Genomic DNA, 15,797 nt, shown 5'->3' with positions numbered 1-15,797 from the left:
AGCGTTTCAGCAAGTTTACTATTGGGCTTAACCAACTAAGAGTATAGGGCTTCTTTTTAGTTAATAATGGGGTCTTCATCTTTGCCCTTTGTTTGTTTTGCTGTCCAAGCTCATTATCATTTGTATGCCCGGTTATTGTTTTATGAATGTTCACATTTCAGAAGCTCCTTCTATGTCCCACCCCCACCCACCCACAGACTTTCCAATATCCACCCTCATTATCATCATGAGGCAGTGTTGCTCTTCGCCTGCATTTGCAACTTTAAAAATTAATGCACTCCGATTTTCTGAATACTGTGAAGCGTAAGCTGCTTAGGAGCACATTATGCTATCAAGCAAGCACATTCTTTCATAGAAAATACAGCTGGTTCTGATTCAAAGACGTTTCTTTTCACCTGCAAATGGACTTGCTTCTAACTTGTTCCTCGATTCATTGTCTTTTATGGGTGCCTGCAAATCTTTAATTGTCTTTAATTCAAAAACAAAAGTAAATTCCGTTCTTTAACTCTCGCAAACATGTTCAATCATAATTCCTCCTGGGATGATTACCAAGTTCTATTCACTGCCTGATCTTCAAACAAAAGTCCATAAATTTATTGCCCATTTATATAGACCGCACCAATTATGCCACAACTGAATGGCAGACAAGGAAGAGTCAAAATATTTGAAAGGAGAAGTGTGCAATCTAAATTTAATTACACAGGCAAATTATTTGAAAATGAGTTATTTACTGCATGCCAAAAACTGACAGATAGTAAAAGAAATCAACATTACAGATTTAAAGTCCCTTTCAGCGCTTTCTCTCCAATTTGTAACTGCCAAGAAACTGCTGCCCTGAATATTTTTGTGCTGGTACCACAATAATAACTAAAACAAAAACATTATATCTTTCCCATAGTTCAGTACCATCACAATAATAAATGGTACTGAAATGCAAGGAAATGCAGCATCAAAAACACTGAACTCAAATATCCTTGTTACTAGAATCTACAGCAACCCACTTCCCAATCCAGGTGTGGCTGGCCACCTTCCCACTTATCAGGACTTTCAAAAGACTCCTGTATAGTAGGGATGGACAATCTATGACTCTCCAGATGTTGGACTCCAATGCCCAGCCAGCATGGCTAATGATAAGAGATGACAGGTGCCCCATCCTATAGCCTTATAGACACAGACAGAAGCTGGATGGCATATCTCTGCATCAGGAGCAGAAACTGACCTTTAAAAAATACCTCCACATGCAGAATACCTTGAAACCTTAGAAGAGAAAGATTAGATGTCCACAGTGTCCTTTATTTTGAATCAGTTATCCTTAAACCTTGACATACATTTTAAAATGCTAGAGGGGGAAGGAAACATTGACAGCATTACGGAAGTGTTGGGTGGATTCAATATCACCCACTGCCAAGCTCATACGTACTTCTCCCTCTTTTCTAATCCTCCATTACAGCCATTTAAACATGTGGTATGAAAGAGATAAATTTAAGCTACACGGAAGGGGAATTCGAAAGCTGCAGGGCCTTCACAGGTGTTGTTCCAGCAAGCCTGTCTGTTGCTTTCTCTAGCCATAATGCCTGGGCTAAGCTAAACTGTGCTGCCGCGGCCCTGCCAATTTCAGCTGTCCCTCAAGCAAGAAAGCGCAGAAACTATTTTACATTCAATCAGCAAGCAAAAGAGCCACAATCTAATTCCCAAGCTGGCACGATAAATAACGCTGATACCTTTGCATTAAGACGAGGGAGTTGTCCGGGAAGTAGTAGGAATGTAGAAAATGTACATTTTGTCGTGAAAGCATTTCAAAAATCGTTTGGCCATGCATGCAACCAGACGCCGTTAAGTGGTTTGCTCGCTATCGCGCCATAAATCCCTCCTTTGCATAATAGGAAATAAGGGCGCTCATTTCCCTCCAACTAATACAAAATGATACGAAAGGCTCTATCACACGGGGAGCTGGGATATTTAGAATATTAATTGAAAATTTCAATTGTAAAAAAAGTGCTGCTTCAAATAAAAGGGCTCCCATTTCATCATTGCTCAAGTTAATAGCAAGCCAATTGACTGCAACATAAGCAGCATTCATAGCGGTCTTCTGCAACATCTTACGATGAACATCCCTGGTATAGAGAGCTCTCCCCACCCCCACCCCTGGCACACGGGGGGGGGGGGCGGGAAGAGGAAGAGAGGTTTGCTTTAATACCATTTCAATTGCTGCGATTAAAGATGTTTTAGGAGTCTTCAGCTAACGGAAACATTTTGATATATATTGAATATAGTCAAAGCGTTAGTACTCAAAAGAGAGAGCATGGGAACCCCCCACAGCTCTTCACTTTTTTTTTTTATTCAGGTTTAATGGTAGCTCAAATCACTGGCCATTTTTCAATCTTGAGAGATGGAACAGCTTGACACTAATAATACATTTGCAAAGGACACATCATCATTTAACACAACATTAAGTGCTCAGGAACAACTTTTTTTTACAATAGACACAACGTGTTCTGAGCTCAGGGTTGACATATCATTACATTTTATGCTACAAAGATAATCCAGCCAGCCATTCATGAGAGGTAAATTAATTTTCAAGCAACTGTATTTCAGCTTTAAGCCAACAAGAAGGATGCATTAAAGTGAATAAGTTTATTTTATGCTATCAGCAAGGGTTTCTTTAGCCTGAATAAAAGACTTTCTTGAGTATACCAGTATCTATACCTTCAATTATTTCCACTCTCCCTGCAGTTTCGACTCAGAATTCTGCTTGTATAAGTTAAGCTACAATTTTAAACCCATAAAGCAGCCATCTCACGCAGGCTGAATGAACACGGGAGGCAGAAGTGATACAAGGAGGTGGGAAATGAAGAGCGACTTCATATACTGCAGCCTCTGTAGGGAGGCTGCCCAAACCACAAATATGCATAGTGGACCAGAGCGTTTGTAAAACTTACTGAGTGCCAGAAAGGTGGTGGGAGGTTCTCTGCAAACCAATCAAGGCAGCAGATATGAATGCTTTCTGCATAATTGCAGGCATGTCCAAGCCAGCTTGATCAGACCAAGGGGAGCGGGAATGGTTTTTCATCAGAAATCTCAATGATCTTCACCATAGCTGCTACTGGCATTGGGATACTAAGTAATTTAATGTTCAATATCCACGTAGCTTTTAAAGATCCAGCTTTTACTTTTGTGCTGCTTTCAAACCTACATTCACTAGTTCATGGGCAGGTCCTAAGGGCCTGTGGCATCATTTCAGCTCTCCAAAGGGAGGTCCCTGGAAATCACTTCATGCAAGGAATGATTTGCCACGGTGCCCTGGGACCAACAGTCCAGTTCAACTGGACTGCAGAGAAGCTGTAATACATTTCAGATAGCATTCCTGTAGTACTGAGCTGAAGAAATGTGAGTGGAGTGCACCGTTGGTACAGGAATGTAACATGGAGCTTTCTCCACAAGGATGTGTTTCAAATGACAAGATTGCAAGTATAAAGACTGAAACAAAAGCAGAACAAATTGAAACTGAGAGGAACTCAGCTCCTATAAACTGGAAGGGCTTGGTCTTTTGAGATATTCGGCCCAGAACGTTTGCATCTCAGAGCTATTCAGGAAACAACTGGCGGGAAAATTTGACTTCCCAACTAAAGTTGACCACCTTATAGCAGTAGTCTTTCTTTTTCTTTTTTTAATAAAATACGCCAGGCTGATGCATTGATACTTTAGAAGGGACATGCTTCTCCAAATATATCATCATTGTTTGCACATGCCATGCTAATTAAGTATATTCTAAGAGCAGCACCCCCTTCATGGATCACTGCCTTGCCGTGGCGAAGGGGCTTGAAGAACTCAGAGAAGCTATGAACTATGCCGAGCAGGGCACCCAAGATGAACAGGTCATAGTGGAGAGTTTTGACCAAACGTGATCCACCTGGAGGAGGAACCGGCAAGCCACTCCAGTATCCCTGCCAAGAAAACTCCATGGACAAAGACAACAGGCATATAAAAGATATGATGCTGGAAGATGAGCCCCTCAGGTCGGAAGGCGTCCAACATGCTACTGGGGAAGAGCGGAGGGCAAGTACAAGTAGATCCAGAGCTGATGAAGCGGCTGGGCCAAAGCCGAAAGGACGCTCAGTTGCGGATATGCCTGGAAGCGAAAGGAAAGTCCAATGCTGTAAAGAAAAATATTGCATAGGAACCTGGAATGTAAGAACCATGAACCTGGGTAAGTTGGAGGTGGTCAAAAATGAGATGGCAAGAATAAATATTGACATCCTGGGCATCAGTGAACTAAAATGGATGGGAATGGGTGAATTCAGTTCGGATGACCATCATATCTACTACTGTGGGCAAGAAACCCGTAAAAGAAATGGAGTGGCCCTCATACTCAACAAAAGAGTGGCGAAAGCTGTACTGGGATGCAATCTCAAAAATGATAGAATGATCTCGATACGAATCCAAGGCAGACCTTTTAACATCACAGTAATCCAAGTTTATGCACCAACTTCTTGTGCTGAAGAAACTGAAATTGACCAATTCTATGAAGACTTACAAGACCTTATAGAAGTGACACCAAAGAAGGATGTTCTTCTCATTATAGGGGATTGGAATGCTAAAGTAGGGAGTCAAGAGATAAAAGGAACAACTGGCAAGTTTGGCCTTGGAGATCAAAACGAAGCAGGGCAAAGGCTAATAGAGATCTGTCAAGAGAACAAGCTGGTCATCACAAACACGCTTTTCCAACAACACAAGAGACGACTCTACACATGAACATCACCAGATGGGCAGCATCGAAATCAGATTGATTATATTCTCTGCAGCCAAAGACGGAGAAGCTCTATACAGTCAGCAAAAACAAGACCTGGAGGTGACTGTGGCTCAGATCATCAGCTTCTTATAGCAAAATTCAAGCTTAAACTGAAGAAAGTAGGAAAAACCACTGGGCCGGTAAGATACAGTCTAAGTCAAATCCCTTATGAATACACAGTGGAAGTGAGGAACAGGTTTAAGGATTTAGATTTGGTGGACAGAATGCCTGAAGAACTATGGATGGAGGCTCGTAACATTATACAGGAGGCAGCAACGAAAACCATCCCAATGAAAAGGAAATGCAAGAAAGCAAAGTGGCTGTCCAATGAGGCCTTACAAATAGTGGGGGAGAGAAGGCAAGCAAAATGCGAGGGAGATGGTGAAAGATACAGGAAATTGAATGCAGATTTCCAAAGAATAGCAAGGAGAGACAAGAAGACCTTCTTAAACGAGCAATGCAAAGAAATAGAGGAAAGCAATAGATTGGGAAGAACCAGAGATCTGTTCAAGAAAATTGGAGATATGAAAGGAACATTTCGTACAAAGATTTCCATAATAAAGGACAAAAGTGGAAAGGACCTAACAGAAGCAGAAGACATCAAGAAGAGGTGGCAAGAATACACAGAGGAATTATACCAGAAAGAAATGGATGTCTCGTATACCCCAGGTAGTGTGGTTGCTGACCTTGAGCCAGACATCCTGGAAAGTGAAGTCAAATGGGCCTTAGAAAGCACTGCAAATAACAAGGCCAGTGGAAGTGATGGTATTCCAGCTGAACTATTTAAAATTTTAAAAGATGATGCTGTTAAGGTGCTACACTCAATATGCCAGCAAGTTTGGAAAACTCAGCAGTGGCCAGAAGATTGGAGAAGATCAGTCTACATCCCAATCCCAAAGAAGGGCAGTGCCAAAGAATGCTCCAACTACTACACAATTGCACTCATTTCACACGCTAGCAAGGTTATGCTTAAAATTCTACAAGGAAGGCTCAAGCAGTATGTGGACCGAGAACTCCCAGAAGTGCAAGCTGGATTTAGAAGAGGCAGAGGAACCAGAGACCAAATTGCAAACATGCGCTGGATTATGGAGAAAGCTAGAGAGTTCCAGAAAGACATCTACTTCTGCTTCATTGACTATGCAAAAGCCTTTGACTGTGTCGACCACGGCAAACTATGGCAAGTTCTTAAAGAAATGGGAGTGCCAGATCACCTCATCTGTCTCCTGAGAAATCTCTATGTGGGACAAGAACCTACAGTTAGAACTGGATATGGAACAACTGATTGGTTCAAAATTGGGAAAGGAGTACGACAAGGCTGTATTTTGTCTCCCTGCTTATTTAACTTATATGCAGAATTCATCATGCGAAAGGCTGGGCTGGATGAATCCCTAGCCGGAATTAAGATTGCCGGAAGAAATATCAACAACCTCAGATATGCAGATGACACAACCTTGATGGCAGAAAGTGAGGAGGAATTAAAGAACCTTTTAATGAGGGTGAAAGAGGAGAGCGCAAAATATGGTCTGAAGCTCAACATCAAAAAAACGAAGATCATGGCCACTGGTCCCATCACCTCCTGGCAAATAGAAGGGGAAGAAATGGAGGTAGTGAGAGATTTTACTTTCTTGGGCTCAATGATCACTGCAGATGGTGACAGCAGCCATGAAATTAAAAGACGCCTGCTTCTTGGGAGAAGGGCAATGACAGGCCTAGACAGCATCTTGAGAAGTAGAGACATCGCCTTGCCAACAAAGGTTCGTATAGTTAAAGCTATGGTTTTCCCAGTAGTGATGTATGGAAGTGAGAGCTGGACCATAAAGAAGGCTGATCGCCGAAGAATTGATGCTTTTGAATTATGGTGCTGGAGGAGACTCTTGAGAGTCCCATGGACTGCAAGAAGATCAAACCTCTCCATACTGAAGGAAATCAACCCTGAGTGCTCACTGGAAGGACAGATTGTGAAGCTGAGGCTCCAGTACTTTGGCCACCTCATGAGAAGAGAAGACTCCCTGGAGAAGACCCTGATGTTGGGAAAGATGGAGGGCACAAGGAGAAGGGGACGGCAGAGGACGAGATGGTTGGATAGTGTTTTCGAGGTTACCAGCATGAGTTTGACCAAACTGCGGGAGGCAGTGGAGGACAGAGGTGCCTGGCGTTCCCTGGTCCATGGGGTCACGAAGAGTCGGACACGACTAAACGACTAAACAACAACAAGAGCAGCACAGCATTGCATATGTTAATGCACTGGCGGCCATGATAGGAAGATATTAGATGTGGAAAATAGTGTGGGAAATGACAAAAAAGCCCATCATGTTCTTCAAAGACTTATTCAAAAACTGAAACATTTAACAGAATTGACAGGAAAGAGATCTCTTCTTGTATGCAGCGGTATTATCTCCCACTAAATTTACTTGTGAGGAATAATCTCCCCAAATCACTCATAATTTTAGCACTCCAAAGTCTTCAGGGCACTTGTAATTCCACACTACTTCGCTTCAACATAAATGCCACCTGACAGGTCTTAACGAAAAGATGAATGACATCAATAACAGCTTACACTAAAGAGTAGAGGCTGTACATATTTATGAGCAACTGGAGCATTGGACCTCAGGTGAAATGAAATAATGAACAACAGTTATACCAGGAAATATTAGCAACCAGCTAGATTCAAAGGTATCCGTGTTGATGTCAAGAAAGGGGACTGGAATTCCCAAGCCACTTAACTCAACAGCAGACGAACTGATTTAAATAGAACACTTTAGAGCAGAGGTAGGGAACCCCAACCCACAGGCCAGATACGGCAGCCAAATTTCATCAAGTCTTCTGGGTCCCCTTCTCACCATCAGCTGTTCAGCAGGGAGGGGAAAGGGCTTTGATGTGGTGCAAAGCACAGGACTGCAACTCCTTTCTCTGCAGGAAGATCAAAGCAGAGTGGGAAATGTCTCAGCAGACTTGCATTCCTTGCAAATATGCAAAACGTGGTCCATATATTTTGCAACTGCATGCATAACATTTGTGGGTTACAATTTCATCTTGAAGCTTGAGACTTTAACTAGCTATAAGGCAGGACTTGGCAATTCAGCTGTGCATTGACTTTATTTGCGTTCACTTTTCAGTATTGTTGAGGTGGGTATTTCTTCTGGCCATTTGCAGAGTCAGAACAGAAAAAGGGTCTTGCAAAGCAGCCACTGGGAACTGTCTCCCTGCACACCATTTCTGTTTGAAGTAGCTGCACAGATGCTACAGTGAAGGAGTAATGGATCAAAGGAGAGAAACAATCTCTGTCTTTTATAACAGGAGGGCCCACACCTTGCCTGAGCCTTTTGCTTATAATGAGGACATTTTTAGCTTGCCCACTTGCAATTTTAATTCTGTTCGTATTTATTAACTTCCCCATTAACACGTTTCCCATTTTACATGGGGGCGAATTTCATTGGCTTTATTTACTAAGCTTTTAAAAAGCAATCATGTTTGAAGGCTTAATGATTGTTTCAAAGAGATTTTACGACACCCCTTATAAAATTATTATTGGTCCTTAACCTTCCAAAGTACTTCTAAACTGCACAAAACACTGCTTCACCCATATATGACGGGCTCTCTGGATTTGCTTGCAATGGTTTCAAAACTTCCTGTTCTCTTACAGTGGGGCACAAAAGCAGAAATCAACATGCAGTTTGTGGAATTTGTGGCTTTTTTAATCAAGTGTTTGGTGACTTTGAGAAGTAATTGGGAGAACCTTCCCAACCACAAGCTGGGATAGAGGTTTTTAAGCCTTGGGTGCTCTCTTAGGGCACCTATGCCACCATATGAGTGAAGAGAACACAGCGGCAATGAGCTGGGGAGACAACTCTGAAGCAGGATGGTTTCAGGACAATCTTACTCGGAGGCTGTTGGTTTGGTCTTTGTTTCCTCTCCATCTCCGCTCCCCATGCCTTCCCTCGACTGCTGGGCCTTCTGGCTCTCATCTTTGCAGTTTATACATTTACCACACTGAAGTTTTAAAACAGAATGATGAACTAATGCTCATGTTCACTCTCCGTGATTTTTTTGCATTGGCTGCTACAACCCTCTTTTGCCTCTTCCTTCAAATCTTCAGTCTTGAGTTTCGTCTCTCTCTATTCTGCTCATTGTTACATTACTCCTCTACACTGGGCTCCCTTCTTCCCTCCTCTCACATTCTTTTAAGATTTCTATTGCCTTCCAGCGGTCTTCAGTCTCTTTCTTCCTCTTCTGCCAACTCCTCCCTCTCTCCATATTCCTCCGCTCTTCCCTTCCTCTTCCATGAACCCCCAAAGTACATTTTTTTCCTGCTACTTCCTGACATTTGGAACTTCTTCCTGCCATCTGGCTCCTCCAACTCATGTGTGTAGAAACACCAATTAAAAACTCACCTTTTTCAACTCTGGCATTCTCAAACTCATCTCCCCCCCAAAAAAATTTCTGTTGATTTGCTGTGTTTGTTGATTATTATCATTTCTAGAGCATAAGCTTGAGGTTGGGATCTGTAGCTTTTCTTTGGATCCACGTGCAGCACCGAAAGCTACTGTGTTGCTCTAGAAATAAATAATAAATGCAGGAGTAAAAGATCCACTAGAATTCTTCTCGGCCGTAAAACACAGAAAAGAGGCTGCCATGACCTCCAACCCTGATCAGCAGCCCGGACTCTTGACAAATAAGGAATCAGCTGAATTGAGGAGACAGTGCAAATTGTGGGGGCAATCCAGAGTCTGTCAGTCAGGATCCCTTGGGCCAGAGAACCCTAAATAGCACCCCTTGAGCCAGATCCCCCGAGGAACCAGTTCCTGAATGCCACTGCATGCAGTGCACAAGGCAGAAACTGAAAGAGAATTGACTCCTTTAAGGCTGCCTGTTCTTCCTTTGCCTTTTCAGATCAGTGATTCCAGAAACCTTTCTTCAAACCATCATGTGACAACTAACCAGTTCAGAGTTGGGGAGAACACTTCTGAGTATATACCTACTCGTCACAACTCCCAATTTAGGTGGACCAGGCTCGCCATCTTTAAAATACTAATAATAATAAAAAACAGGACAAAAGTAGTCCAGCTGACTCGCCCAATTAAAATTAATCCAAGTTGCATCAATTGTCTACTTTCTGAAACGTAACCAGGTAATCAAACAGTCAAGTAGTCCTTGTAAAGCATTTGGACTTTGTTGGATACAAGGTGCTACACATATGAAAAAGTATTAAGTGTAATTATTGGTTCAATATCATAATGTATTGCAAGAGCCATCTCCCTGATGGCATGTTATAAAAAGGCTCATAAATTATATTTACTACTAGTATGGAAAACAATTGCAAAAGAACCTCTTTCAAATTGACTCTTGCTATTACCGGACTTCAAAATCAATTTCTCATTTATAAAAAATTAGTATTAAATATTTATAGACAAATGCATAACGATTTCACTTTCTGGAATTAAACACAGGCCACGGCAGGGCACACGCACAAAAGCCTTATTAATAAAAAATAAAAAATGGTCAGCTTTCAAAATCTTCAAAGCCAGTCAGATGAATTCATGGAGAATAGGCTTGTGATCATGACAGTCAAGATAGAGAAAACAGACCCTCCACCTAGCTGTTCATCCCAAGGCACAATAAAGAATCTATTATTACAGTGTTGAGACTGGAATTGTGCTCTATGAATGTCACATGTTGACTTTCTTATTGTTTTGTCATACGACAACTAGCCACAAGGTGCAGGTAGTGCATACTCAGTACTTCTTCCCAGCAACAACACACCCCATTTGTCTATAACCTTTTTGTGAGGATTATACATCCCTGCCTTCTTAATGTCCCACATCATCCTCAAGCCCCTGCATGCTACCTACTAATCCATCTCTCTAACCCCCATGCAGTAAAAAGTCTGTATTACATGTGTGAAGGATGCACACATGCCAAACTAATGCAACATTTTCTCTCCAAATTTTATTGATTTCCAACATTCTATAAACTAGTCCTTCCCCCACAGCAGTTGGGATCATTTGTGACATCACAGCAGCTTCAGCCAATGTGAGAGTGGGAAACTGGCAAGAGGCATCAGGCACTTAAAAAACGAACAAAAAACAAAAAAACTCAAAGTATATATATTGTGGTTCATAAGTTTTATATGACTGTAAGATACATCAGTGACAATCAGGTATTTATTTGACAGGCTAAAAATACTGTACTGTTAAAAAGTGCCGTGCTGGAAACAAGCACATTTCTGCTTCTTTAACCTGTGTCACTTTGATGGTTTTACTGTTTTGTGCTGGGAGCTCAAGGGATGCATGACAAAGGTTAATAGTTACTACAGTCACTCAGCATGAATTTCCTATTCACTTCAACAAAAGGAAACAACCTGTTTAATTCATGATCGTATTCTTCCATTCTTTTGAATTGTACAGTTGGCTGTGATGGAAATAGCATCCATTCTCTTTAAAATAAACTAGAATAACACACATGGCAGAAATACCTCGGAACTTCGGATGTGTTCATTTGCAATGCAAGGAATATAGTCCAGGTTTGTGGAAGACATGCCCGTTCTTCTCTTTAACGACTTTTCAAAACTGAACACGGAGGTAGCAGAAGGAATCAGGAAGGGGCAGTAAGCACCCTCTTTTTCATGTCACCCCAATCCTCATAATGCCCCAGTGTGCTGCTTCCATGCACAACTGTACACAAAGGAAGGGAGAGAGCAGGAGCTCCATGGCTAATTCTTCCACATGTTGGTAATGTATGTCTACAAGGAATGGCTGTAGATTAATGGTAAACCAGTTGCCTTGCATGCAGAATGCATCAAGTTCAACCCCTTGCTTCTCCAGGAAGGGCTGAGAATGACTCCTCTCTGAAATTCTGGAGAACCGCTGACAATCAGTGTCAACAACACTGCGCTAGTAGGACCAATGATCTGATTTGGTATAAGGCAGCTTCCTACATCCCTATGGGTCATGCTCTTAATTGGTGTTGGAACCAAGTACATACTGCTCTTATCTAATCTTTCTGGAGAAGCTGAATGTTACCAGTGGAGCATGGAGTTACTGCTGGTTGGAATATGTGACAGCCCACCTCCAATGGGAGGAGAAAACACTGTTGACACAATCCCTTTCTCCTTCTTCTAAGGTAGAAGCAGAAAGTCCACATGACAGTGATTTTTCAGGAGGATACGTGTTCAAATTTAAACAGGAGAAGGTCTTTTTTAAAGAAAGGAAGATATTTATGTATTCAGAGCAGTTGCAGTCCACATTTTGCATCCCCATTACACTGGTGATGGCGGAGGTGGTTTTCAGGTTAATAATAATATATCATAGAACGTAATCAGCATCCCAGTAAATAACACACTTGCTTAACTACAACAGTTGTAATGAAGAAGAGTTCATGGAGAGAACTTCCCTGACTTGAAACAATGGATTAAAGACAAGCCTTGGCTGTCTGTAAATTGATTCTCAGTAGTTAATGAATATGAATTTGTGCTACCTAAAATAAATACCTGACAGCACAGGCTTTGGTTCTCTTTACATAGTTTTTCTTCTTTGGTGTGACTACTAAAACCAATCAATTAATGATAAATTGAGATACTAATACTATATACCCCCCCTTTTGATCCAAAGGTTTTCCCCAAACTTACAAGATGCCTTGATATTATCTAATATGTGCCAAAATGTAAGAGCAGGCAACCAGTTCCATTCTGAATGCCTTGTGGTGCATTTAAGTGTTGTGCAATTAACAGACCATTTTTGTGGTGTTTTGCGATGATTCACAACTTTACACCCCCCAAAGTCTAAACTAATTTGGTAAGCCTCTTTTATGTTTTCTGAATTCAAATTATTAATGGCTGCAAATCCAGTGCAAAAGTACTTATTCAGCCATCTTTACTAAGAACCAGCAAGTCTGCCTTACTGTGCTCCACAGCATTACCTTACCATTGTGTTAGCCTTTTTTGTGTTGCTGTTAGTTATGTCAGTGAAGTTCATGATTAAATAAATTATCATTATAATTACCTGTCTCAGAATATGAACCTGGACTGTTCATAATGTTTGGTAGAATGACAATTCAAGCACCTATTTCCCTAAAAATTCTTCTCCATTTCAGATTGTAATGAATACCGCAACAGCAGCATTTCAGCTTAAGAAATGCTCCCCACCCCCCGGTATCTGAGTCCTTAGCTCGGCCATCAGACGCCCAGAAAACTAGGGCTTGATGTTCATGGGAATTTTGTGCTTCAGGTTGTCCCCAATCTACTGTGTACAAACACGATATTCTACTTAGGGATGACACATGAATTCTCCTGATTCAATCTCCATTGCAAGTACTGCTGTTCTGTTAGCACGGGAAAGTATCCTAATGCTTTGTGGTGTCTAATTCTATTCAATATAATTCCCACAAGGAAATAAAAATAATCAGTGGCTGGATGTGCAAGCTCTGGAGCATGCAGCTCAGACAGAGGAAAAAATAGATGCAGCTGGCTATGTAACAACCCAGAAAAGTTCTACAAGGGCTGCAAAGAGACAGTTTGAAACTGACATGCTTGAGTTCAGAGAAGTCATTTCACAGTAGAGGTGAAATTAACTAGCTTGAGCCAATTTGGCAACCCCTTGCATTCATTGCAGAGGCAGGAAGCAAGTATTGTATGCAAACCCGAGAAGGAGCAATCAGGGTTGAATTTTCCAGAACTGACTGCTGGTTGTGCAAACCATTGCACAACCAAGTGGGAGGGTGGGGAGGAGGGAAAATACTTGAGGTCATTGGTAAATTCCACGGAAATCTGAAACACCCTACAAAGCTTCCATATTGGAGATGATGAAGGGAATGAAAACTCTGCAGTCTCCCTAATTCCACTATTGTAACTGAAGAGGTACCTGAAGGAGTTAATGCACAGAGACTAAATGCTGTTTGGATATTTGGAGTAGTTGAGCAGAAAACCTTTCTGTCTGCTATCCACACACAAAAAATGCCAAGGTGGTGGTGTGTGCATGCCATATAAACTCTAGCTGATGAAACCTATGGTAATTGAGGTACCTAAACAGATAATGTGAGAACAAAGGAAGGTTTTGTGTCTATTTTTAAAAAAAAGATTTTAATTCTCGTGATAGAAAATTGAAGCAGAGCTCAACAGTCTATACAGGAGAAGTAAAAGCAATGGGCCACATGAAATCTACCCTGATCTAGAAGTCCTTCCCCATGTGAATCAGAACATTCATTCTTATTTCTTTTTTCAGTTTGACTTGCCTTAAGTGAGGGCAAGTTAGGCAGAAGAAGAATATCTAGTAATTGATGCTCATCACTGCAACAAACTAAGGCAAATAACTTGTGTTCCCTGGATTCAACCCTCTGGAATGGCCTGCAAGCTATTTGGTTTCAGACTGAAGGCCAACTCTCATTCAGATGCAGATGGAAAAAACAGTGTCAGAGTTTGGACCTGCAGTGAAGCACATGTGTGATTAATTGCACCCAAACCTCTGTTTTTCAGTTCCAGTCCACATCCCAGCACACCTTTGCTGAACAACTCACTGTGCTGATTCGGCTCATGCTGGGTCGCACCATTTCCGACTGCAAGTGGGGAATCACACTGTGAATGCTCAATCATATACAATGGCTTCTCTACAAATGCAAAACAATGCCTCGCCTTCTTCCCGGCAACTATTTCTAAATGTGCAGGTACATTTTTTGTATGAGAATCTAATTTACAGCTTTCAGTCTAATGCGGTACAGCCCACCAAGAGCAGCAGCATATGATTCTCTGGCTAATGTGCTGTAGCAATGCAGGATAATGCCCACACGGGAAACTGAAGAATTGGATGCACAGTGAAGCAATCACATGTTCACTTCATCACAGGTCCAGACTTAGTGTGAATGCAGCCTCAATGCAACAGATTCTGTATATTCAAACAACGAACAGTTCAAGCCACCCTCACCATTAATCAATTTGGTATGTGCTATATCTAACTACTCCTCTTTTAACCGAAAGAGCCACGTTATTACACTGAGTTTCACTTTGCCTCCAATACTTTGAGTTAATCTGAGAGCACATCATATCCAGTGAAACCATTACAGCAGGGTGGTTAACCTGTGGCTCTCCAGATGTTGTTGGTCTCCACATCTCATCGGCTTGAGAGTAATGGCGAATAGTCAAGAATGATAGTCCAGCAACGTGCATTAGAAAGTTGAATCAGTTCAAAACATGTTGTTAGAAGGCAGTTAAAGTAATCGGCTTTAGAACTCACTATCTTTCCTACAGAAACGTAGCACTCACAAAAACTAAAAAGAGAAACAAATAGATTAAGTAAAAAGGGAAATGTTTTACCTATTTGTTTTCTGTGCTGCTCAACAGGAGCTCTTGCAGAAGAAGAATCTTTTCTACCCATTTTTTATGTGTCCCAGAACTCTGTAAGGAAAGAGGGAAAGAGTTTATCAATATCTATGGTTGTAAATGGTGTGAGTCATCCTGAATGCTGTCCTTGCAGCAGGGCAGCATACCAATACATCTAATAATTGACTCAAGAAATAACTACACAGATGCACACACGATTCTATGATTCCAAGTGGGTGGAGCAATTAATGTAAATTTCACCTTTATACAGTACGTTAGCTCCTACACACCCCTCACAGTCCTCCATCAGGTAAGCAAGGGACTTTATCAGAGTCCAGGGACACACCTAGAGGAAATAGTGTTTTCCTCTAGGTGTGTCCCTGGACTCTAATAATGTCCCTTGCTTACCTGATGGAGGACTGTGAGGGGTGTGTAGGATGTGTGAGAGAGACAGTAGGTAGGTGTGGCTGGGGAGAGGATCTGACCTGGGGAGAGTCCAGAGGATCAGTCAGAGAGGCTTAAAGGTAAAGGTAAAGGTACCCCTGCCCATACGGGCCAGTCTTGACAGACTCTGGGGTTGTGCGCCCATTTCACTTAAGAGGCCAGGGGCCAGCGCTGTCCGGAGACACTTCCGGGTCACGTGGCCAGCATGACAAAGCTGCATCTGGTGAGCCAGCGCAGCACACGGAAACGCCGTTTACC

General features: G+C 41.9%; 1 protein-coding gene and 1 long non-coding RNA gene across 6 annotated transcripts in view; both read right to left on the bottom strand.

The window, feature by feature from the left end:
• Nucleotides 1–15,797, bottom strand: part of TRIQK (triple QxxK/R motif containing) — a 48,608-nt gene that overhangs the window by 17,203 nt on the left and 15,608 nt on the right. For all 5 annotated transcript variants that reach the window (XM_083748143.1, XM_083748145.1, XM_083748144.1 and 2 more), the window contains one exon: nt 15,090–15,170. In XM_083748143.1, coding sequence (XP_083604269.1) covers nt 15,090–15,150 — 61 coding nt within the window. In that variant the 5' untranslated portion in view covers nt 15,151–15,170. The remainder of the gene's footprint in view (nt 1–15,089; nt 15,171–15,797) is intronic.
• On the bottom strand, nt 3,653–14,740 carry LOC310848749. The gene is made up of 2 exons (XR_014566580.1): nt 7,013–14,740; nt 3,653–3,784 (listed from the first exon to the last, which is right to left on the bottom strand). It is a non-coding gene; the product is annotated as an uncharacterized lncRNA (long non-coding RNA).

Source organism: Podarcis gaigeae (assembly GCF_964106915.1).
Source record: "Podarcis gaigeae genome assembly, chromosome: 7".
Lineage (NCBI taxonomy): Eukaryota > Metazoa > Chordata > Lepidosauria > Squamata > Lacertidae > Podarcis > Podarcis gaigeae.
This window is presented reverse-complemented; position numbering and strand designations above follow the sequence as displayed.